Consider the following 25,314-nt stretch of genomic DNA (forward strand, 5'->3'; position numbering starts at 1 on the left):
GAGGCAGGCAGAGAGAGAGAGGAGGAAGCAGGCTCCCTGCAGAGCAGAGAGCCCGATGCGGGACTCGATCCCAGGACCCTGAGATCATGACCTGAGCCGAAGGCAGAGGTTTAACCCACTGAGCCACCCAGGCGCCCTGTTTTCAATTTTTTATGTAAGTTCAATGTTCAGATTTTTATGGAACCTGAGTGAATAAAATGCAGAATCACTACTTTCTATTTAAAGCAAACTGGCTTTGTATATATATGACTTTGATTTAAAAAAAAGAAAAAGAAAATAGAAAATAGGCCAGTAGGTCCTTCCAGCACATAGTCCCGCCTGAGGTGGGCAGGCCTCCTGGTCCAGGCTGGGAGCAGCTCTGCCCAGCGCCAGCTCCCCTGCTGGGGCAGCCCGGGGAAACCTTGGCTCTGTGCGGTCATGAGAAACTGGACAAGCCGATCACTACATCGCATACAAGCACTGAAGGAACCAACAAATAGTAAAAACTCGGTGACTCTTTGTGGCTTATTTTTATTCTGAATCAATAACCTAGAAGTGAAGTTCCCCTTAGCCTGTGAGGCCTTCACGGGTCCATCTACGTCCCGATGAACACCCACCGAAGGAAAGTGTTAAGGCAGCATGTGTTAAGATGTATCACTGCTTCTGAGGATAATCTGGAGGAGACAGTCTTGAAACCCAAGTTCAGAGATGCTTAAATTAAGTACTGAATGGATTACTCAACCATGAAGAGGTCTTTTGAATGCACAATTGATGTTTAGCAAGTTTTACAAGGTATTGATACCAACATTCTGATATTAGAAAAGCAGACTAAGTTGCAAGAATGTCTAAAAATGGCTGAAAAATGATGACTACATCCTTTTTCAGCCTAAGAATAAGCAGGGAGTGGAGCCAAACATGAACATACGTCTCAGCAGAAAGGTGAAAAACAGAAAGCCAAGTAGATGACATGAGGAGGAGTGAAGAAACCCCATGTTATGGCTTATGCTAACTTTCAAACAGAGTGAAAAAGTCGCTCTGATTTATAAGCGTAAATGCAAATGCAGTTAGGTGTGTAGATCACCCCCAAAGAACCTATGACTTGTTAAAGTAGTCATGGGAGCCTTCTGAACTGTTAGAACTGATGCTATGCGACCATTCTGATTCACCTTCAATTTCCGTAACCGACAGAAATTTCTCACCAAGACACTGATTTTGGTATCCAAAATATTAATTAGTGGATGAGAAACATAAAACTAATTTCATGTTAACTTGCTAATTTATGAGATAGAAAACATCCAGTCCTTGATTCTGAAAAGGCCATTTAATATCTTATCCCATTTACTGGTCCTGCAAGGAGGGGAGAGGAGAAGGCATTTGGAATTGCATTAAAACAAAGTTTAGAACAATGTAAAACAGGTGGAAAGAAAAACCAAAGGCTAATAAATATTCAGTCTACGTGAAACACAGGAAAATAGGAGAAAATGCTGCAGGTCCTCTGCTGTACCACGGAGAGACACAGTAGCCATGATCACTTCCTAGATTACTCTTTGGATACTTAATTCAATTGGCCTTAATTGCTTAGAAAGTGTGCAACACAATTAGGGAGGATTTGTCTTTAATTTAGCTCTGAAAGAAGCATGAATGGATGGAAACTCTAATCACAGACCACAGCAGATCATTAGAGCAATTAGGAACACACCTTCCAGTCTTGCGAACCTTTCACACAAACCACCTGCTAGCCTTTGGAGCCAGGCTTCAGACTCGCAAAAACTTTGGGGTTCTTGAGGGCCAGTGAGAGCTCATTGAGGAAGGAAATAAAGTGGGAGTCTCTTTCAGATTTCTTTGATTCAAAGATGACGACAATGGTAAAGTGAGGTTCCGGGCGGGTTAGGAAGTAGGTGCTCTGAACTTTGTCATCATAGAAGTGGACCACCTTCTCCAAGCTGTTCAGTTCGGACATGCGGTCTGTCATGATCATGATGACATTGGGCCAGTGCATGACGGGCCTGTCGCTGGGCAGAGACACCACAGCTGGATACTGGTCCACACCCTTAGGGGCCTCTCTGTAGGAATGGGGGTGGTGATAGCCGTGACCCTGAAAGCTCTCAGAACCTCGGTTGTCAAAGATTAAGGACACATTGGCAGCGTCATACTTCCTGATGAAGCTGGAAATCTTTCCAAAAAAGTCTGGGTTGGCTTTTGCAGTCAACGTTTTCATTTCTGAAGCAGTCGTTTGCCGGCTCAGTGCCTCGTGAAAGTAAAAGCTAAACTTGGCAAGAAGCATGTTTTTGAGTTTCATCAGCCAGAGGAAAAGGTGTGGGGGCTGAACGGCTTTCTGAGATTGCCCTCCAAACAGATGTTTCTTGGTCTCCCGCTGCTTTTCAAAGATCTGGCCCCAAGTCTGCAGCTTGGTGTGAGCACTGTGCAAATTCACCAGGGACGGGAGGAACTTCCACTCCGAGACCTGAGCCTGGGCCTTCAGGAGATGACTCAGGACGTCCACTTCCAGCTGGAAACTGCTTTCCAAAGGACTGAGGATGGGGTGGTGAAATCTAGAGGGGAAGGGAAATTAATAGAAATAAGTGGAAATGTTACTCCACATGGAATTTTCAACCCTCAAAACAATACACTGTGGCTACACAAATAATACTACGTTTGGAATCAAGGAAAGGAATGACTGAAGGGCTCCATGTTGATTCATTTGAAAAGCTAGTCCGGGGCGCCAGTCAGTTAAGCATCCGACTCTTGATCTCAGCTCGGTCTTGATCTCAGGGTCATGAGTTGAAGCCCCACAGTAGGCCCCATGTCCTGCATGGATCACTCATTAATAAATTACTTATTTATTTATCTTAAAAAATAAACAATAGATTTAAAAATAAATAAAAAGTTCTGACATAACTTCACCATCTCAGAATTATGTCAGCATCACATCCTCCTATGGAAATCGCCTGGTATTGAAACAAAAAATGAGAGCAGAGACTACCTTCCTTTCAAATACAAAGAAATTAAATTAGCTGTACTTTTTTCTGAACCTATTTTATTTATTCTGGAAATTGTAAAACTAACATAATCATCAAAACAAGGCATCCTGGGGCGCCTGGGTGGCTCAGTGGGTTAAGCCGCTGCCTTCGGCTCAGGTCATGATCTCAGAGTCCTGGGATCGAGCCCCGCATCGGGCTCTCTGCTCAGCGGGGAGCCTGCTTCCTCCTCTCTCTCTACCTGCCTCTCTGCCTGCTTGTGATCTCTCTCTGTCAAATAAATAAATAAAATCTTTAAAAAAAACAAAACAAAACAAAAAAAAAAAAAACAAGGCATCCTTTTCCAAGATGTGGTCCTAAAGAGGCAGAGGAGGAAAAAAAAAGTCACTAAAAGCTCTCTTAAATGTGTATGGAACACATGTAAACTTACTTAACGTTCATTGTAAGTTCACAAGGTATTGTGGTAACTCTGTAAGGTAAGCCCTTATTCAATCCTAGTTTTTCAAATTTTCTTCATATTTAGTTGCACTTAAAAAAGAAAATGGGATGGGGGCGCCTGTGTGGCTCAGGCAGTTAAGCATCTGCCTTCGACTCAGGTCATGACCCCAGGGTCCAGGGATTAAGCCCCACATTGAGCTCCTAGCTCAGCAGGGAGCCTGCTTCTCCCTCTGCCTGCTGCTCCCCCAGCTTGTGCTCTGTCTCTGTCAAATAAATAAATAAAACCTTAAAAAAAAATGGGAGCAAAATAAAATATATCTAACATTTCAACATTTATGTTTAAAACTGGATTACTACTCACTGAATTAACTTTATGACTCATGGATTGCTACCTGCTATCTGTAAAACATTTTTTTTTTCGAATTCACTAACAGTAGTATCGGGTAGCAGGAGGGGAGAGGATGTGGGAGTATCTCCCTTCCAGGAAGAAAAGGGAAAGGGCCAAGTGCAGAAAACCTGAGGCAAGTGAGAGCACATTCTTTCTGGTGTTTCAGGTCTCCTCTTCAAAGTCATTTCCTTAGGGATGTCTTCTCTGTTCTCCAAACTGAGTCAGGTGACCATATCCTCTAATGTTTTTTTTTCCCAAGATTTTATTTATTTGTTTGATAGACAGAGATCACAAGTAGGCAGAGAGGCAGGCAGGGGCGGGAGGGGGGTGGGGGGAAGCAGGCTCCCTGCTGAGCAGAGAGCCTGATGCGGAGCTTGATCCCAGGACCCTGAGATCATGACCTGAGCTGAAGGCAGAGGCTTAAGCCACTGAGCCACCCAGGCACCCCGAATCCTCTAGTTTCTTAATACCTGTTTTCCACTTGAGTAGCTTCATCACAGAATTTATGGGACATATGGTCTCCTTTGGTCTGAGCTCCTCCCTGAGGAGAAGGAGAAGCTGCTTACTCCCTTCGCTCCTTTATCTTTAGAACATATGGCACACACTAGAGATTCAGAGAGAGTCAGTAAACACGGCAACCAGCTATTTAAGATTTGAATCCTACTTTCTGCCTCTGTTGTTTGTGATCTAAATGAAATTCTGTAACAATGGGTAAGGAGAGCCCTTGTATGGACTACTTAGAGCTTTCTTGCTTAGGCTACTGCTTCTGAGAAATGCCGGGGCGGGGGTGGGGCGGTTTGAGTGTCTGCCTGGCCTGGTGCACCCTCCTTCTCAAGGAGCCAACACCAAGCCCTTATACTCTTCCCAAAGACCCAAAGCATCTGCAAGGGACCCTGTTTTCAATATGTGGGCAAGATCTAGCATTTACTGAGCATATCTTATGCCCCAGGCACCATGGGAGATTATTTACAGGCCCGAACCCATGTAAGTTAATTGCTTCACTGTCAACAAGACAGAATCTTCTCATGTGGCTGTTCTGGCCCCAGCTGAAAAGGAAAAAGTTGGTTTATCAATGAAAAAGTTAAAAAAAAAATCATCACAAATATAGCTGGAGTTAAAAAATCCATTTAATCATTAATTAGATTATTAAACATTAATTAGAGAGCCCATACTAAGTTAGATATTATAAGACAGAAACTCATTATCATGTGATACGGATATAGGTGCATGACCACACATTATTTTTTTCTATTACCAGCATTTTACCTTCAATATTCTTTAAGAGGGAAAGCTAAAACATGGGTGGAGGGTCTCAGTCTAATAATACATTCAAAGAATCAGAAAGATAGGGGTGCCCTTATGGCTCAGTCACTTAAGTGTTGAACTCTTGATTTCAGCTCAGGTCATGATCTCAGGGTCATGAGATCAAGCCCCACATCAGACTCTGTGCTCAGAAGAGAGTCTGCTTAAAGCTTCTCTCCCTCTATACCTCCCCCTACTCTCTGTCTCTTACACTCTCTGCTTCTCCAAAGTAAATAAATAAGTCTTTAAAAAAAATCAGAAAGATAAACTAGATTTCAAACTCTCTAGCTCATGTGCTGAGTTGATTAACTACTTTGGATCCTTCAAACATTACCTGCTTTGAAATAAACATTAAGAAAGTCTAATACAGGGACACCGGGGTGGCTCAGTTGGTTAAGCATCTGCCTTCAACTCAAGTTGTGATCCCAGGGTCCTGGATCCAGGCCCACATTGGGCTCCTTACTCAGCAGGTAGCCTGCTTCTCCCTTTCCCTCTGCCACTCCCCCTACTCATGCTCACTCGCTCGTGCTCTCGCTCTCTCTGACAAATAAATAAATAAAATCTTTTAAAAAAGAGAAAAGAAAGTCTAATACATATGTAATACATATGTACACACACAACTTCACTACAGCACGTTTCAACATCTTTGAATTGTAAGAAATGCTTCTACCTCCTTGGCCTATAGGCCCTTTGACACTTAACGACCATAAAGCATCACAAGATTCTATAATAATGGGTATCAAGAAAATCTGCCAAGGAACTTGGAACACAGTAAGACTTTCAATAACAGGAAAACGGTATAAGATTGAAGAAAATTCTACCACAAATAACAATACTCTAAGTTATTTTTCTGCTTCACTGGAAATCATCATTTATATCCAAACTTCTTGAAAGAACATGAATTCTCTGTACAAATTTCCAGAAAGAATTCTAAACAAGCTCTTCCATAAACATATACTAAAAGTGTTTAAATGTTCAACATTTATTAGGATGAATGTGAATGTCGAAGCTCTTTTTCATCCTTAAGAAGAGCTAAAAATTCATGTTAATTTTATTCTGCCAAGACTCTGAGATTAGTATTATGATGTATCATTTCCCCATTTCCATTATGCTCTGTGCCTCATACCCATTTACAACTCACACTATAGGAGGATCTGTTAAATTGTTGTAATCCAAAAATACACACCTCAACTATCGCAGCGAGCTTGTAAGAGTCTGAATTCAGAATAAATTGACAACTATTTGCAGAGAACATCTGCTCTAAAAAAAAAAAAGCCAAAAGAAAGAAAGGGGTCTGGAGAGAGAGAGAGAACTCTCTTTCACAAATCTACATTAAGGAGTTCCTTCCAAAAGAATTATCCAGGTTCCATGCATGTGAGAAGTCAGATTAAAAAAACTGAAAACAAATATGTAGGGGCGCCTGGGTGGCTCGGTGGGTTAAGGCCTCTGCCTTCGGCTCAGGTCATGACTGCAGGGTCCTGGGATCGAGCCCCGAATCGGGCTCTCTGCTCAGCAGGGAGCCTGCTTCCCTCTCTCTCTGCCTGCCTCTCTGCCTACTTGTGATCTCTGGCTGTCAAATAAATAAACAAAATATTAAAAAAAACAACAGGGATGCCTGGGTGGCTCAGTTGGTTAAGCAGCTGCCTTTGGCTCAGGTCATGATCCCAGCGTCCTGGGATCGAGTCCCACATCGGGCTCCTTGCTCTGCAGGGAACCTGCTTCTCCCTCTGCCTCTGCCTGCCATTCTGTCTGCCTGTGCTCGCTCTCTCTCTCTCTCATAAATAAATAAAATCTTTAAAAACAACAACAACAACAACCAAATATGTAGCACAACGTGAATGTACTAAATGCCACAGAACTATACACTTAAAACGGTATTTTTTTTTTTTAAGATTTTATTTATTTGACAGAGATCACAAGTAGGCAGAGAGGCAGGCAGAGAGAGGGAGGAGGAAGCAGGCTCCCCACTGAGCAGAGAGCCCGATGTGGGGCTCGATCCCAGGACCCTGAGATCATGACCTGAGCCAAAGGCAGAGGCTTTAACCCACTGAGCCACCCAGGCGCTCCCAAAACGGTATATTTTATGTTATGTATATTTTACTACAATAAAAAAAAACAAAACACTCTAGTCTCTTCTCATTTAAAATTTTTACTAGTTTTTAGATACAAATACACTGAAGATATAAAGATGCATTAGCCAAAGGTTTGCCTTACAGAGACTTCCCAAGGTAGGAGGAGGTACTTATGATGGATACAAGTTGGAAGTTAACACATCTCTTATGGGAGGTGCAAAATAAAATAAGATTTTAGAAAAAGGAGCAATTTCTTTTGGTTGAAAGATTATGCTGGCCATAAAGGAGACAGAATTTGAATTGAGCCATACAACTTCAAAAGCAGCTAGGACTTGGCCATGTAAAGAGGAGAGCTTAAATTTCTGGCTGCCTTCCTTTTTTTTTTTTTTTTTAATTTTTTAATTTTTTATTGACATATAATGTATTATTAGCCCCAGGGGTACAGTCTGTGAATCGCCAGGTTTACACACTTCACAGCACTCACCCTAGCACATACCCTTCCCGATGTCCATTCTGGCTGCATTCTTCATCACCCCTGATTCCAGACCCTCTGCCATGTGACTCTGCGGGTCTTCCCCTGAGATGAAGAGTACTTTCCCATGCCTGGACTACAGACTGGGTCACGTGACGCACTCTTGTGAAGAGGGTGTTAACCGATCTGATGCTGAAAATGAGCTTGGCTGGGCTTGTTCTTTTGCGCTTGGGCCAGAGCCACTGGGTGACCGGCTCCCCACTAATCTCGGACTCGGAAGGAACAGACCAAGCCCAGAGCTCACAGTACTAAGCCAAGCCAGCGAGACCAAGAGTGCTAAGCAGAGCGACTCGGCTAAGCCAGGCCTGTCAGGCCAACTTCCAGTCGACTTGCAAGCCTGCACGCTCGGTGGTCTGTTATACAGAATGATTGTGGCAGGGGCGCCTGGGTGGCTCAGGGGGTTAAAGCCTCTGCGTTCGGCTCAGGTCATGATCTCAGGGTCCTGGGATCAAGCCCCACATCAGGCTCTCTGCTCAGCGGGGAGCCTGCTTCCCCCACTCTCTCTGTCTCTGCCTGCCGCTCTGCCCACTTGTGATCTCTATCAAATAAATAAGTAAAATCTTTAAAAAAAAAAAAAAAAAGAATGATTGTGGTAACAGCAACTGACACATGATATGACAATGTGATGGGCTTCAGAACATACTACCCCAAAATATGGCATCTTGTATACTGACTGTTTTAAGTTGAGTGAATTTGAGAAATAAGTGTAGGAAAGATTTCCTGACCCTTCCCTGAATCAGATCATAAAACCCTCAAGAGAAATGTGCCTTTCCCCCTACTCTAAGGAAGGAAGCATCCTTATCTCCAAACACAAGGGACACAGAGAGGAATCTGAAAAAACAGGCCTTGCTGCTTCCCCTAGCTTAGACACTTAGCTCAGACCTTTTTTCATCCTGGCACATTTTCCCACAACTCCTACCATCTTCAAATGGACTCAGTTGAATTTTGTTTTTCAAAAAAACCTACCATAAAAACACTATTTTATGAAGGCTTCCTTAACATGTAAAACTTAAATTAAATACACTGGTATGTTTTTCTCTTGGTAACTGGTCTTTTGTTAAAGCCTCCCCCCTCCCCACTGAGTTTAGAAGGGCAGAAGAAAAGGTATTTTTCCTCCCCTCCGAGTTCAAGGACATTCTAGGCAAAACAAATAATGAACCAAAGTAGGAAATGGCAAATACTTATGGGGAACACATTAGATTATGGACTGTTTTTTGGCTCCTGCTTAAAATCCTCAAAAATTTCTCTTTGAAGCTTCTTTCTTTTTACTAAGACTTTGGGTACAATTTAAAGCATTTGATGGGCCTTAGATAAATTTGAAAAGATGGGCTGGGGCAAGGCTGTTAAGATTCAGACATGCCGAATGCCTAGTGTAGACCGTGTCCCACAGAAATGGCACTCTGGTTGGTTTTGCTTAGGAAATTTCCAGTGGGCAGAAAGTCACCTTGGTGAACTATACACACACAACTAACAGTTAATTTCACTTATCATCACAAATCTTTTCTTGAACGAAAAAGGGCACAAGGCCTAAATAAATCACAGTTCTGCCCTTGGTGAGAATCCTGTCATCTGAAGCATTCAGATAAAAAAACTGTGCTCCCGGGGCGCCTGGGTGGCTCAGTGGGTTAAGCCGCTGCATTCGGCTCAGGTCGTGGTCTCAGGGTCCTGGGATCGAGCCCCGCATCGGGCTCTCTGCTCAGCGGGGACCCTGCTTCCTCCTCTCTCTCTGCCTGCCTCTCTGCCTGCTTGTGATCTCTCTCTGTCAAATAAATGAATAAAATCTTTAAAAAACAAAAAAAAACAAAAAACAAACAAACAAAAAAAAAAACTGTGCTCCCTAAAATGCAAACAGAAACTTCATGTAACTCAATTTTTAAAAGTGTTCTCTGGGATCCCTGGCTGGCTCAGTTGGTGGAGAGCGTAACTCTTGGTCTCAGGATTGTAAGTCTGAGCCTCACACTGGGTGTAGACATTACTTAAAAGTAAAATCTTTAAGGATGCCTGGGTGGCTCAGTGGGTTAAGCAGCTGCCTTGAGCTCAGGTCATGATCCCAGGACCCTGGGATCAAGTCCCACATCTGGCTTCTTGCTCGGCGGGAAGTCTCCCTCTCTCTTTGCTTCCCCCTCTTCCTTTCTCCCTCTCTCTCTCTCCCCCTCTATTTCACGCATGCACTCTCTCAAATAAGTAAAATCTTTTAAAATAAAAAAAGTAAAATCTTTAAAAACAAGTTCTTCAGGGGCGCCTGGGTGGCTCAGTGGGTTAAAGCCTCTGCCTTTGGCTCAGGTCATGATCCCACCTGGGATCGAGGCCGGCGGGGGCCTGCTTCCCTTCCTCTTTCTCTGCCTACTTTTGATCTCTGTCATTCAAATAAATAAATAAAATCTTAAAAAAAAAAAAAAACCAAGTTCTTTAAAATCTATCTGTAAAGTCATGGTTACAGGATATGAGTCACTTAATGGTATACTATCGCCACCTGAGAGGGATTCTTTTTTTAAAGATTTATTTATTTATTTGAGAGAGTGCACATGCTGGCACAGGGCAGGGAGGAGCAGAGGGAGGGGAAAAGTCATAAGCAGTCTCCTGCTGAGCACAGAGCCTGATGCAGGGGCAGGGGCAATCTTACAGCCCAGTGGAGAGATCACTACTAGAGCTGAAACCAAGAGTCTGGTGCTTAACCTACTGCGCCATCCTGGCACCCCCATCAAAGGGATTTTTAAAAGCTGTGTGGAATGAATAAATGCTTGCTTCTTTAAAAGAATTACTTCTTTAAAAGAATTACTAAGAATTACTCTCGACTTAGTAAATATTTTGCATTTATAACCCATCTTCCAGCTTTAACGATGAAATAGAAAAATTAACCAGAATCTTCTTTTATGCTCACTGTACAAATGAGGTAAGTAAATTAAAAATGAATTCTACAGAATCAAAAAATGTTCCATTGATGTTTTCTCTGGAAAGAAAACAAAAACAAAACACACCAAGTTCTACCTCTCCTCAAAAGTATTCAAGGAATAGTAGATATCCTGATCCTGTATGAGCTAAACTCATATTTTTCCTTCTAAGGGCACACAGTGGAAACTGTAAAAGTGATTAACGTTAATTATTCGATTTGAAATGAAGCATCTCAATGACTGTGGTTCATAAGCAATAATTGACATAATAATGTAATAAGTTTGCCAAAGGAGGAAACCTTTAATACTGTTCTACTCTGAATACAACTGCCTTCCAAAGGAAAAAAACAAACGTGTTTCCCATTTCATCTCTGAAAGCAGACTGGCCTTTGCATTAACACACACAGAATCTGCATCTCAAATCAGGGCTACTCCATGATATACATTATGCTTGTTAATTCTTTACTGCAAAAGCATTTTATCATTTGAAAGACGAACGACTTACGAGATAAAGAAGCGTTCTGACATGGATCAGATATACTGGGGTGAATAAACATTTCCTGAAAGATAAACAGGGTCATTTGGGAAAAGGATTTACTCTTTCAATAGAAGAGAATACAAAATATGAATTACTTCTCTAGAACACTGGAACCATGAAAGAAACATGTTTGGTATAGCACAGATGCCAAATCAAAAGGTCTACAGAGAAGGAGAAGGAGAAAGAGGAGAAGGAGGAGGAGGAGAAGAAAGGTCTACAGAAAAAAGGATATTATGAAGAAGAAATAAAAAGGTCTATAGAAATAAAGGATATTATCCTGGCAAAAGGAAAGTATGTTAATTTATACCTAAAATAATTCCACCTTCTCCCCCCAAAATCAACATATTATACAGAATTTCAACTTTTCAGAATTTTTTAACTAAGGAATTTATGTTCAAATTAACCTCAGGTTTCTAATTAAGATAATTTTTAGGGTTGGATGTATCTATAATCTGTAATTCCCTTTAATTAGATAAAGGCAGCATGGGTGGAGAATACAGACAGATGAAAACACCTTGACCTTGGGTGCTACCGCCCCCCGGCTCCATCAATTCCATCAGTGTCCACTCAGTACCTGGTATAGCCAAGTACTGCCCTAAAAGCTTCAAGAATGAAAACTGGGCTTTTGCAGAAAATGGAAGAAATTCTCAAAGGTCTGGGAAGTGGGATGTTTCAAAGAAGGTGCAAATAGGATAGATCACAAACCTAATCAAATGAAAATGAAAATAGTTAAATGGTAATAATCATTCCTATAAGACATAAACACGCACGTGCATACACACAGTTAAGGTTCAATACCCAGTATATCCCAGTGTTGGTATCTTTCTTTTATTTATCAAAACAATTTTTTTTCATGGAGACTATTTTCAATATCACAGGGAACTTTTATTTTATTTTATTTATTTTTTAAAGATTTTATTTATTTAACAGAGAGATACACAGCGAGAGAGGGAACACAAGCCGGGAGAGTGGGAGAGGAAGAAGCACGCTTCCCGCTGAGCAGGGAGCCCGATGCGGGGCTTGATCCCAGGGCCCCAGGATCATGACCTGAGCCGAAGGCAGAAACCCAACAACTGAGCCACCCAGGCGCCCCAGAACTTTTAAAACATATTAGGTTTCTGCGCACCCAATTGAGAATCACTAACTCTTAACCCTCAGGGAAGAAGGGCAGGGTGACAAGGGGCAGGTTTGGTTCTTTAAGTTTCCCAAACCATTCAGCAAATTACTGTCAAGTTAGTATTTGGGAATCACCACATGAGATTCTCTGTAAGAATCATATCTCCAACAGTATATTTGTTTTTGCATTTCAAAAAATTATTTTATTAAAAAAAATGTATCAATTAGGTTTGAGGAAGAAATAAAATAGTTCCAAACACAGAAAATTTGTTAACATGGAAAATTTGTTTTAAAAAAAGAAAACGTGTATATTCATACGCACAGACTATCTCTCAAGAATGATAGGAAGAACTTGCTAAAACAACATTCACTGGGATGCCTGGGTGGCTCGGTCGGTTAAGCATCCACATTCAGCTCAGGTCATGATCCTAGGGTCCTAGGATCGAGTCCCGAATTGGGCTCCTCGCTTGGCAGGGAGCCTGCTTCCCCCTCTGTGTGCTCAGCCTGCTATTCCCCCTGCTTGTTCTCTCTCTCTCTGTTAAATAAATAAAATCTTAAAAAGAAAAAAACAAACCAACATTCACTGCCTCTTAGGAAAGGAATTAGGTAGATGAAGAAAAGGAGCACTTTTCACTATTATTTCATACTTTATAAATTTTGAGCCATATTAATGTATTACCCAGTAAAAATAGATAAAACAAAAATCCAAAATATATCATAAAAACAGAAAATATATGACAATAAAAAATAATACAGAGGACATTTTGGAGACAATTGGGGAAATCTAAATACTATTTACTGCTGATAGTAGAAAAAAAAAATTAGTGCTAAATTTCCTGAGTAGGAAACTATGCTACAGTTTTATTTAATTCTTAGAAGATACAGTACAAGTATTTGGGCATAGAGTGTCATGATGTTTGCATCTAACTTCCAAACAATTCAGGAGGGGGGATAAAATTATATACAGAGAGAAAGAGAGCAAACATAGCAACATTTAATAATATGAGTCCAGGGGAAGGATGTTTGTGTGTTCCTCACACAGCTTTATTTCTTTTTTCATGAAAGCTTTACTACTTAACTCGTATACATAAAGTATACTTTTTAACCATATAGAATTCAATGGCTTTAGTATAGTCAGAGTTGTGCAACCATCACCACTATCTAATTTGAGCATAGTCTCATGACCCCCCAAAAAGGAACCCTATACCCATGAGCAGTCACTTCCCCGCTCTCACCTTACCCCTTAATTCCTGACAAAAATTTTCTGAATCTGTAATTTATAATCTATTTTCTGTGTTTATGACTTTGCCTATTCTGGACATTTCCTGTAACTGGAATGACAGAATATGGTATCTTTTGTAACTGGTCCATGCATGTTGTAGCCTGTATCCATACTTCATTCCTTTCTACAGCTGAATAATAACCCGCAGTACTTCTCAAATTCCTTGCGTACTGTTTTTTGGTTCAGGCACTGAGGAATACATAAGAGCTAGGCTCATTTTTTTTCAAGTAAAAGTAGCAATTTCCTTCTAATACAAATTTTCCAGCTAATCGACATCTTTTCAAAAAAAATTAAATTGGCTACAAATAGCCTTTTGATTATTACAAAAAAATTTAAGTATGCTCTCCTCAAAAACACAGATACCTGTCTCCACTGAGAAAGTTTAAAACAAAACCAGAACTATGCCACAGACGCTGAAAGCAATTATGAAGAAGTTTCCAACCCATGATAAGTAATCTGAGGACTAAGTGGGTAACTCACCAAGGTGATTACTTTGAAAGGGACATTGATTTGAATAATGGTTTAGTAAAAAACAAAAACAAAAACAAAAAAAACCACATTATTTTATATACAATGCTCCCCTTGTGCAAACTCTTTCATAAGTAGCAAAATCAGTTATAATACATCTTTTAAGGATGACTTCATTCTTGGTCTTTGGCCATTGCTTTAAGTAGTATCTACCCAGCATGGTGTTAATGAAACCCAAAGAAGGGAACTAATATTCACCTGTTGCTTAATTAATATGTATAAAATGTAAAATGACAGGGCGCCTGGGTGGCTCCGTGGGTTAGAGCCTCTGCCTTCGGCTCAGGTCATGATCCTGGGGTCCTGGGATCGAGCCCCGCATCGGGCTCTCTGCTCAGCAGGGAGCTGCTTCCCTTCTCCTCTTTCTCTGCCTGCCTCTCTGCCTACTTGTGATCTCTATCTGTCAAATAAATAAATTAAATCTTTAAAAAAAATGTAAAATGACTATTTCTTCCCTTTGCAGTCATTTCATCATAGATTTTCTTTATAAGAGTGCGGGGAGGGAGCTCGTGTGTGTGTGTGTGTGTGTGTGTGTGACTGCTCTGTGTGTCCCTTCCTCCCTCCTCACCTACACTCACCTGGAGCTGTACTTCTTGAGGATGGTGTCCAAGAGGCCAACAAGCTCCTCAGCGTTGATGAACTTCTGTGGGCTGAGGGTGTACATCTTCTCGTAGAAGTCTGCGATCTCCATCCGGGCCTGAACGAAGAAGCAGAGCTGCTCTGACAGGTGGGAAAGTAGTTCCTCCACGTGGGGGGCGGTCCCACCAAGGGCACCCCGGCCAGTCACCACCTTCTTGAGCTCATTGTGCAGTGACGTGTAGATGGTTCGGATGGAATCCTTCCGGCTGAAGAAGGACTGGCCCCCTGGGAGGCAAATGACATTAGCACATGACAAGTGAGGAAGAGATCCCAGAAGGACCAAACATCTCCCAGCATCCAAAAGGAAAGGAGTGGAGTCTGTTGAGCTCAGGGAGTTAATATCATCTACCACATTCTCTGACTCCTGTGATTGGAATTTAAATATTTTGTGATTCATAATTTCACAGAGGAATAAGAAATTAATGTCTGGTGCAACTCATTAGTGTAACAACAGACCTGTGTATGATTTCCTTACCCAAGTATCAACTCTCCCTTATCCCATTTCAATGAGGATTCATATTTATTTCAGAGATTAATTGACCTAGCAGGTACCATCTACCTGGAGCTAAATAGCTCTCCTTCCCCAGACATGTATTTAAAACAAAAGAGAATACCTAATTGGAAAACACTGTTGTTATTCCTGATAAATCAGAAAATATTATTTCTGCATTAGAGTTGCATTTTCCTTTGAATCTTATCTTTTAAGCCATACCAGAAAATGGAAAATATACATACATGTATTTCCCTTACACAAGAACACAGACTACTGGGATCCCAGCAGAAAAAAGGAAATCTGTAGTACTTTTTTTTTTTTTTTTTCTGTTTTTAAGTTAGCTCTAAACCCAACATGGGGCTTGAACTCACAACCATGAGATCAAGAATTGCATGCTCCTCTGAATAAGCCAGCCAGGCACCCAGAAATCTTTAATACTCTTGACAAGGTTGACACTATAGGTTATAACAAAGCAAGCACCACTTTGTGAATGATTAGGAGCAGGAAGCAATTATAGTAACTGTTGCTGTTAACTCAGGGGTTCCAAAGGAAATCAGGAAAAAATAAAATAAAAAAGACCAAATACATCCCTTTCAACAGTTAAAAAGGATCAAGTGGCAGAGACATCATTTTCTTGCTTTGTATTAATACATAATCAACTCTATTTCTAATAATTATATAGCCAGGTTCGTACATGTTTTCTTAAGCAATTCTGCACCCCACTAAAGAAAGGGTCACAGGCAAGACATTAGAAGAATGAAAAGAAACAGGGCAGGTTTAAGACAGTAATTCTTAGAGATATATAAATTAGAAATATATAAATAAAAATATTTATATAGAAATATATGTTATATATATTTATCTAATATATCTACTATCTAATATTTATATATTAGAAATATATAAGTAAAAACCTAAGAGATGGATGACAGTTTAAATTTTCTCTTGATATACACAGGATGCTTTCATGAATAAATTTATTACTATTCTAAACACATCAAGGCATTTGTAAAATATCCCCTTAACAAATGAATCATTTCACAATGTTCTTTCTAGTTCACGGCCCAGTTTGTATTTCAAACTTTCCTACTACTGTGACCACCTTGTCCCAGTCTACCCAGGGCTTTCCAGGTTTTAGCACTGAAAACCTGGCATCTTGGAAAACCAGACTTAGTCCCATGTTCTGGGAACGCCCCCAGCACTGGGCAAACCTAGAAGGTTGGTCACCCTACTTACTACTTATTCCACAAAGTGTTATTACTTAAAAAATGTTTCCTTCAATATACTGCCTAAACAAAGTAACCTGCATTCAAATCATTTCTCCTACTAAGAGCCGCAAAAGCCACGTGGTGCAGCTGGATTGACCCCAGCAGTCACATCCCACCCAGGACTGTACCCTGAAGGGTTTGCCCTCCCTTCCTGTCTATCTTCAGTCTAACCTTACAGATTTTGTGGGGCAACAGTATGGAATAAATAGACTTCTGTGCCCAAGTTTAGGAAAAAATTCTCTTAGGTAACAAGACGAGAGTACCATTCAAAATCTATGGGGTGCCTGGCTGGCTCAGTCAGCAGAGTGTGCAACTCTTAATCTCAGGGTTGTGAGTTTGAGCCACACATTGGGTGTACAGATTACTTAAAAAATAAAATCTTAAAAAAAAAAACAAAAAACAACAACAACAAAAAAACAACCCAAAAACCTAAAAGGTCTGGAAGTCTGACCAACTTAGTTCCAAATTCCAGCTTCTGAACTTAGAAGCTGTGGAATGTGCCAATGACTTAGCCACTCTGAGCCTTAGTTGTTTTTAACATGAAACAAGTAATAGAGCCAAGAAGACAAAATTACATTTGGTATGTAATGTGCCTGGAGCAAAGTGAGTATTCCATCACTAATCCCTTTTCCTTCCACTTATAACTGATGTAAGAAAATTCTAAATACTACTTCCGGCTGAAGAAGGACTGGCCCCCTGGGAGGCAAATGACATTAGCACATGACAAGTGAGGAAGAGACCCCAGAAGGACCAAACATCTCCCAGCATCCAAAAGGAAAGGAGTGGAGTCTGTTGAGCTCAGGGAGTTAATATCATCTACCACATTCTCTGACTCCTGTGATTGGAATTTAAATATTTTGTGATTCATAATTTCACAGAGGAATAAGAAATTAATGTCTGGTGCAACTCATTAGTGTTTCTTGTGTAAGGGAAATACTACTAATTGGACTTCTAAAACTCTATGGTAAATTGGGAGCTTCATGTACTGTCAAAAAGAATAGCTACCTACTTCATAACTAGCTAGCTAGGTGACCTCAACAGTGTACTCACCTCTGCTGTTAATAGGGTGGCCTTGGTGACAATTTTAACTCTGGGTGAAAAAGGAATACCTTTCCATCAGATAACCCTTATCTGAGGGAGTGGAAACACAAAGAATACCCTGAAAAGCTTATCAGTAAACATCGATCACTAGTAGTGAAACCAAGTGACACTACGAGGATTGGAGAGACCATTGATGAATTTCTTCTAAACAGGTCTTTTTCTCAAAGCTCTGAGGAGCACAGTCCTACTTGTTGACTACCCTGGTTAGGAATATCCAATGGAGACTGGCTTTCCTTCTTACTGGGAAACAAGGAAGCAGAGACACCAGACATCTCCCTCTTTACAATTTTTTGGATTTATAAAGTACGATTATTTTGAATTATTTCCAGAAGTTTCTATGTATTGAATCCTCATTATTTCTCAAGATTTCAGGAGTCCATCTCACATAATGACATTTCCAGTAATAAGTATACTAAAGGAGTATGTAAAATGTCTAATTGAGTATTTTATCCCACAACTTATTGTTAATGATAATTTATCAACACCGATTCTCAAGTCATTTTCTACTATGCTAAATTCTAGCAACCAGAGATTGAGAAAACTCTCCAATAATTAAACAAAAAGGGAGAAAGTATTACCTAAAAACCTCCAAAAGCATTGAGATGGCATATTTTTATCACTGATCCTTCCCCAAACAGGTATATTCTCCCCTCAAAGGAAAGAGAAAGCTCTAAGATAAGGGGTCCACCCAGAGTTTTTCAGAACTGAGCCAATACAGGAGCAGAAGGCTCCCTGTCAGGTCTGTCCTTTGCCTAAAGTGTTTGCCCATACAGGCATCTATAATGAGGATTCACTGCCAAGGTCTCTGATCAACAACCAGTCACAAGAGTGAATCAGAAAGACTCACTTTCTTGGACCATGTTTTAAATGTTTAAAAATACACACAAAACGTTTTGTTTTGCTTAAAAAAATACATTCTAATTAGCAAAGTATTTGAAGAACGTGGAAATGTCTTAAGTGGCAACACAAAAATTTTTTCACAAGTTTTCAATAAAAAAGTCACAAAGTCATAAGCATGTTAATATCACAAACATTCCAGTATCAAAAAACTGTAAGATGCAAAGTTAAAATTTAAAATCTGGAACCTAGGGCACCTGGGTGGCTCAGTGGGTTAAGCCGCTGCCTTCGGCTCAGGTCATGATCTCAGGTTCCTGGGATCGAGTCCCACGTGGGGCTCTCTGCTCAGCAGGGAGCCTGCTTCCTTCTCTCTCTTTCTCTGCCTGCCTCTCTGTCTAGTTGTAATCTCTCTGTCAAATAAATAAATCTTAAAAAAAAAATAAATAAAATAAAATCTGGAACCTACATGTACTATACATGTGAATAAGTTAATGAGGCATTAAACATGCCATTCTCAGGAACATTCACTTAGAAGTCACAGATCACCTGGGAACAGAACCATGCCTGGGCATGTTTCATAGTATAAATTGCTCCTGGGTCAATTTCAAGGTGCAGCCTTCAGGCTCATCCATGCAGCCTGGGGGTCTATGCAGAACTAATGACTTTACATAATGAGGGCTAGTGCTCGCTTCGGCAGCAACAGAGGGCCATTTCACCGAAACCAAGGCAGAGACAGTGATGATCTCACACATGCTCTTACACACAGGGCAGTTCTGTTTACCTGAAACCAGACACATAAACCAGACCTTAAACTGGCAGAGCAGATTTTTAAATAGGGGTCCGTCAATAGGCTTTAGGAAGTCCAGCTGAACCCTCGCAGATTAAATGCAAAATTGTATTTCCCATATATATTCCATATATGTCCATGGGCTTCATCAAATTCTCATACATGAGCTTAAACAAACTTACGATCATGGGACTGGGACCAATCACCATTCTTCATGAGGTGACGGGATCTAAAAACAACTAAAACTGCCAGAAATTTACAGCTAGAATTATCCCCATTTCCAAACACCGCTGGCCCCTGAACAATGCCAGGAGTGGTGGAGGGGGTGTTAGGGAGCTGACCTACCCCAGAAGTCAAAAATCCGAGTACAACTTTTAACTCCCCCAAAACTTAATTACTAATAGCTTATTGTCAACTTGAGGCCTTACTGATAACATAAACAATAGATTTACACATACGCTATATGTTATATGTATTATATATTATATTCTTATAGTAAGGTAAGCTAGATAAAAGAAAATGTTAAGATAATCATGAAGGATTAAAAATACATTTACTGTACTGTACTGTATTTATAAAAAAAATTCGTGTATTAGTGGATCCATGCAATTCAAACCCCTATCGTTCAAGTGTCAACTGTATATACAACGTATTTTTAAATTATAATACAGCAATTTTTAAGAATAAATCATACGTATAAAAACACAATCTGACAGTTCAAAGGCAGGTATTCTGGTTTGAGACCTGTCACCTACCCACACAAGTGTGCATAAACAATTTGCTAATCTGTAGAAAGGGGAATAATAACATTTCAACAGCAACTGCAAATTTGTGAGAACTGCCACTGTAAAAAGGGGTGGAAAAAATACACACGGTGATTCTGTCTAAGCACTATGCCGGTAAGTCAACGTACTAAACAAATTATTTAAACAGCTAAGGCAAAAGTTAAGATTTCAGAAAGCCCTGCCCTTTGGGTGTTTACTGAAAGCAATATGCACATGGCCACCTTCAGGCCATACAAAGAAATGGGGCCCTAAAAATCAAAATGGAATCTGCACTCAACTTTACCTTTCTATTCTTTATTGCATATATGTGTTCTTCATTCATACCAGACTCTGTGCTTCTGATAATTAAAGGGTCTAAAAATGGGCCAAAATACTAACTTTGAAAGCTCTGGCATTCATATTGATTGTTGGTAATTGTAAGTAGTAATACTTTATATGCATACCCTTGGCTTTCACATTATTTTATTTCCTTCTGATCTACTCATACTAATTGTTTCTACTAGTGAAAATCGGTTGAATCAGCTCTTGCATCTTATTTTCAGGGCCAAGATTTATGATGGAATGATAGGAGTGTTTACCATTTTCCCCTTAAGTCCCCTCTTACTAGTGTTAGGCATATTTCTTGCCTTTCCTCTCCAGTATTCATTTATTTCCTCATCCATTAAATATTTATTGACGGCCTAGAAGGGGTAGGACTCTATCTGTAACTCGCAGGGGCCTTAAATTCAAGAGACCAGACAAAAGTGTTCATTAATTCTAACTAGGTTGTATTGCCAAGTTTTGCTCTTCTGGCCACAGTTGTCACTGGTCAGAAGAGCGAAGACACAGTCTGCTTAACTTTTCATTTATGGCACCAATCCATGCACTGAGCAAAATGGATACACCCTTCGATTTGAGACACAGCCTTGAAAAGAGCATCCAACCCGGCGGCCAATCTATCAGCAGCAGAGGCCGGTGGGCGGGGTTTGTGGAAGCCGAGGGGAGGAAGGGAACGGTGGGAGGAGATCTGGGAGTGCCAAGTTGAGCCTGAGGCTAGGAGTGAGACAGGGAACCCAAGCTACGGCCGATCGGGGAATATACCCCCTTTCCTTCCTCCTCAAAGGGCACGGGGGGCGGGGCGGAGGTACCTAGTTTTTGCCCCAGGTAGGTGAGGCTGTGATAGACCTTCTCGGCCGCGGCCAGGTGGGCCAAGGCCGCCAGCAGCGACAGCCAGCTGCCCCCCGCGCTCTTGTTGGCCTCTCGTTCCTTGTCCACATTGTCCTTGGCCTTGTCGTAAGAGAAGATACCCAGGTGAGAGAAGAACGTCTCCAGCACCGCCTGTTCCACCGGGACCGGGGCGGCCAGCGGGATAGACTCCCCCATGCGAGCCGCGATCCAGCTCCACCCACGTGGCTCTCCTCTCCCTCGCACTTCCGGGTTCTCAGGGAACGTGCGCACCAGCGTGCGTGCGCGTGACCGCCGCAAGCGACGGGCTCGTGAGCGCGCCGCTGCCTGGACCGCGCCGGGGCCTTAGAGAGGAGGCCCGTAAGGGCCGAGGAAGGAGGGAAGTGGCCCGTTTTCAGCTCCGGAGCGGCTTCGGCTCTTCGGTTCCCGCAGCGCTGACCATTCGGACCTTTGGGGCAGAACGCAAGACAGTCAACTCGCTGCTCCTCGGACCTGACTGCGTTCAGAGGTGAGCTGAGAGGCCCCTCCCTGTGAGACTGCGTCAGTGCTGGTGACGTCACGCTTACATGACGTCAGTAGTTCGCGCTCTGACATCTGGCCTGGGTTTGCCTTAAGCCTGCCTTGGGCCTCCGGGGCGCTGAGCGGTGAAGCTAGTGGCTGGAATTGTGCCCTTTCACAAGGAATCAGTTCTGATAGCTTTTAAACTAACGCAGGTGAGTGGATTATAGTACCTGATACTGGTAAAGGTTTATATCTTATCCCCATGTCTGATTTTCACGCAGTCACACACTTTGCATTTATTCGCACCTGTATCCTATGCAAAGCATCTCACGTTCGCGCTAAGGAAACCGCTTCCAAGCAGAGCTCTTCAGCTTGGCCATGCTACCCAAACTACGTTAGGGTTCCTTAAAAAGTTCTACAGAGAAGGATCAATTTTAGTATATGTGCTGCCGAAGCGAGCACCGAAGAATGTTAAATTAATGTAAATTCTGTTAAAGGTTCTGAACTGATGCACTGTCGTTCAAATTAATTACAAATTCCTTTGACATTTAAGAAGCACCATAAAGCCAGCTCATAGTTGTGTCTACTATTCTGAAACTCTGCCCACTACCTGCTCAGTTAGTTTTTTCTTTTCTCCTTTTTTGTGTGTGATTATTTTACACTAGTCACACTATTTAATCATGGATATTCGCATGTCTGTTTGCCCAATGGTGAACTCCCTAAGGCAGAATCTAGGGTTCACTCACCTTTATAATCTTTTCATAAGGGGTAGCACAATAATGTTTGTTGAAATGAAGGAACTGTGTGTTTTCAATTTTTTTGCCAAGCTAGACCTGTTTTGCCATCACTACCTTTTAATGCAAATTCAGTAATCAAATTTTAATGACCGTATAAATATAATTTATACAAAAATAAAAATATAATTGGATAAAAATATATAATTTTCTCAAAAATATAATTGGATAAAATCAAAAACATAATTGGATAAAATCAACCCTGTTAACTGTGATACAAGAGAAAATTTTATGTTATGAAGGTGAAAAAGGAAGCAGCATTCATATCTTTTTGGAAGAATCAGGAGGCTTCCAGAGGAGAATGTGATGTTTTTAATGAATGAGTAGAAGTTAGTAATAAAAAAAAAAAATGTAGTATGGGGGCCCCTGAGTGACTCAGATAAACCATACTTGATTTTGGCTCAGGTCATGATCTCAGGGTGTGAGACAAGCCCCTTAGTGGGCTCTGTGCTCAGCAGGGAGTCTACTGGATTCTCTCTCTCTCTCTGTCTCTCTGCCTCTCTCCCCGCTGTCTCTCTCATAAATAAATAATCTTTTTTTTAAAAAAAGCATAGTACTAACATTGAAACCAACAGACAATGAGAAAGGATTATAAAGCTCACAGCCATACCCAAGTAATATAAGAATTACTAAGATAATAAAGGTGGCATCATAAATCAGTGGGCAAAGAAAAACTTAATAGTGAAGGAGATGTGATTATGGGGGGAAAAATTCCTATGTCCTGCCACAAAATACAACTACATGTGTAAAAAATAAAACTGTAAACTAGGAAACAAATGCAAGCGAAAATTTAATTGATCCAGGGATAGGAAAGAGCCTTTTAATTATGAAAGGGTTGGAAGAAAGTACAAAGGAAGAGGTTGACTTGACTATAAAAATGTCAAGAAAACACAGTGCAAGCATTGTAACATATGTCAGACAGAACTTTAAGGTGCTTAACATTTTAAGACCTGGTAATCCTAGAAATGCAGATTAAACTTCTATTTTTCACCTATCAGGTTTTTTTGAAAACTTTTAAGTGCTGGTGGATAAACATCTGCAGTGAGTTTGTTCTTAAACATTGCAGATGGAGTGTAACTTAGTATGACCTTTCTGGTCATAAAAACATTGCGTAAAAAATTGCAAAACATTTGGCAATATACATTTAAGTGAGAGTATATGTGTACAGTGTCTAGAACACTAAGACAATACATTTTAGTTTTCGTGTCTGTCATTATTTTTACTATTGTTTTTATTATCAATAACATTATCATACCTTTTAATCAGCACAGTGCCTAGAATAATACCTTAACTTAGTGGATGTTCATTAAATATTTGATTGGCTAATTGTCCTTGTCACGTAAGATTTTTTTTTTCAAAGATTTTATTTATTTATTCGACAGAGATCACAGGTAGGCAAAGAGGCAGGCAGAGAGAGAAAGGGGGAAACAGGCTCCCCGCTGAGCAGAGAGCCCGATGCGGGGCTCGATCCCAGGACCCTGAGATCATGTCCTGAGCCGAAGGCAGAGGCTTTAACTCAGTGAGCCACCCAGGCGCCCCATCACATAAGAATGTTATAGGAGGGCGCCTGGCTGGCTCAGTGGGTTAAGCCTCTGCCTTTGGCTCAGGACATGATCTCAGGGTCCTGGAATCGAACCCCTCATCGGACTCTCTGCTCAGCGGGGAGCCTGCTTCCCCCTCTCTCTCTGCCTGCCTCTGCCTACTTGTGACCTCTCTCTCTGTCAAATAAATAAAATCTTAAAAAAAAAAGAATTTTATAGGAAAAGACATAGAGTTAATGACATGTCAACCTGTTAAAAATTAAAGCTATAAAGAAGTTATCTGGAATGATCATGTGGTTCAGCCTATAAGCAGGATACTTTGTACAGTAGTAAAAAAAAACAACTGTTATGGATGATATGTTAGCTATCTTTTGCTGCATATCAAATAACCCAGAAGTACACACCAAGGGGGCTAGGTGGGTTTAATCGGTAGAGGATGTGATTTTTGATCTTGGGGTGATGAGTTCAAACCCCACATTGGGGTAGAGTTTACTTTAAAAAAAAAAAAGTATTTGGGTGGCTCAGTTGGCTAAGTGTGTGCCTTCAGCTCAGGTCATGATCTCAGGGTCCTAGAATTGAGCCCACGTCTGGCTCCGCGCTCAGAGGGGAGTCTTTCCCTCTCCTTTTCCCCCTCCCTCTTCTCATGCTCTGTCTCTCTCAAATAAATAAGGTCTTTAAAAAAAAAAAAGTATTTGGGGAGCCTGACTGGCTCAGTCAGTAGAGCCTGCTGCATGAGTTTGAGCCCCACATTGGGCTTGGAGAATATTAAAAAAACAAAACAAAAACAAAAAAACTTAGTGGCTTAAAACAATGGAAGTCATGTATTATTTTTCACTCAATTTTGGACTCAGGAATTCAGGTGGGTTTCAACCGGGCATTTCTGTTTCAGACTCATAAGATTGCAGTCAGATGTAGGCTAGGGCTGTGGTTGTCTGAAGACTTATCTGGAGTGGAGAATCCACTTCCAAGGCGGTTCTCACATGTCTGGCAAGTTGGCTTAGACTGTTGGCCACATGGGCTTTCCCACAGACAGCTTGAGTGTTCCCACAGCATGGCGACTGTCTTCTTCTCGAGCAAGTGATCGATCTGAAAGACCAAAGCACAAGCTGAAGTGCCTTTTATAACACAACCTTGGAACTCAAACATCCCGTCAGCCATGTTCAGGGCCAGCCTTGATTGAATTTGGGCAGGAGAGTAATGAAGGGCATGTGCTGGGGAGTAAGGGTCAGTAGAGACTATCCTGGGGCCTGGCTACCACAGATGAAGATGACGTTTTCAGCTGGAGCATTGTCTGCTTAAAAGTGTCTAAGGATGGAAGCCCTTATGTGTTCCTTTATAATATTGCTCAAGAAGTTGTTTCTTG

The 25,314-nt window shown here is 41.2% G+C and overlaps 1 protein-coding gene across 1 annotated transcript; it reads right to left on the reverse strand.

Moving 5' to 3' along the window:
* Positions 1 to 143: 143 nt before the first annotated feature.
* CUNH12orf66 (chromosome unknown C12orf66 homolog) lies at positions 144 to 21,330 on the reverse strand. Its single transcript, XM_032874660.1, has 3 exons — positions 21,079 to 21,330; positions 14,620 to 14,905; positions 144 to 2,531 (listed from the first exon to the last, which is right to left on the reverse strand). The coding sequence occupies exons 1-3, from the start codon at positions 21,311 to 21,313 to the stop codon at positions 1,715 to 1,717; spliced, it is 1,338 nt and encodes a 445-aa protein (XP_032730551.1). The 5' UTR covers positions 21,314 to 21,330; the 3' UTR covers positions 144 to 1,714.
* Between the last annotated feature and the right edge of the window lie 3,984 nt (positions 21,331 to 25,314).

The sequence above is a fragment of the Lontra canadensis genome, unplaced genomic scaffold (genome assembly GCF_010015895.1).
Source record: "Lontra canadensis isolate GAN:19392208 unplaced genomic scaffold, GSC_riverotter_1.0 scaffold53, whole genome shotgun sequence".
In the NCBI taxonomy this organism is placed as follows: domain Eukaryota; kingdom Metazoa; phylum Chordata; class Mammalia; order Carnivora; family Mustelidae; genus Lontra; species Lontra canadensis.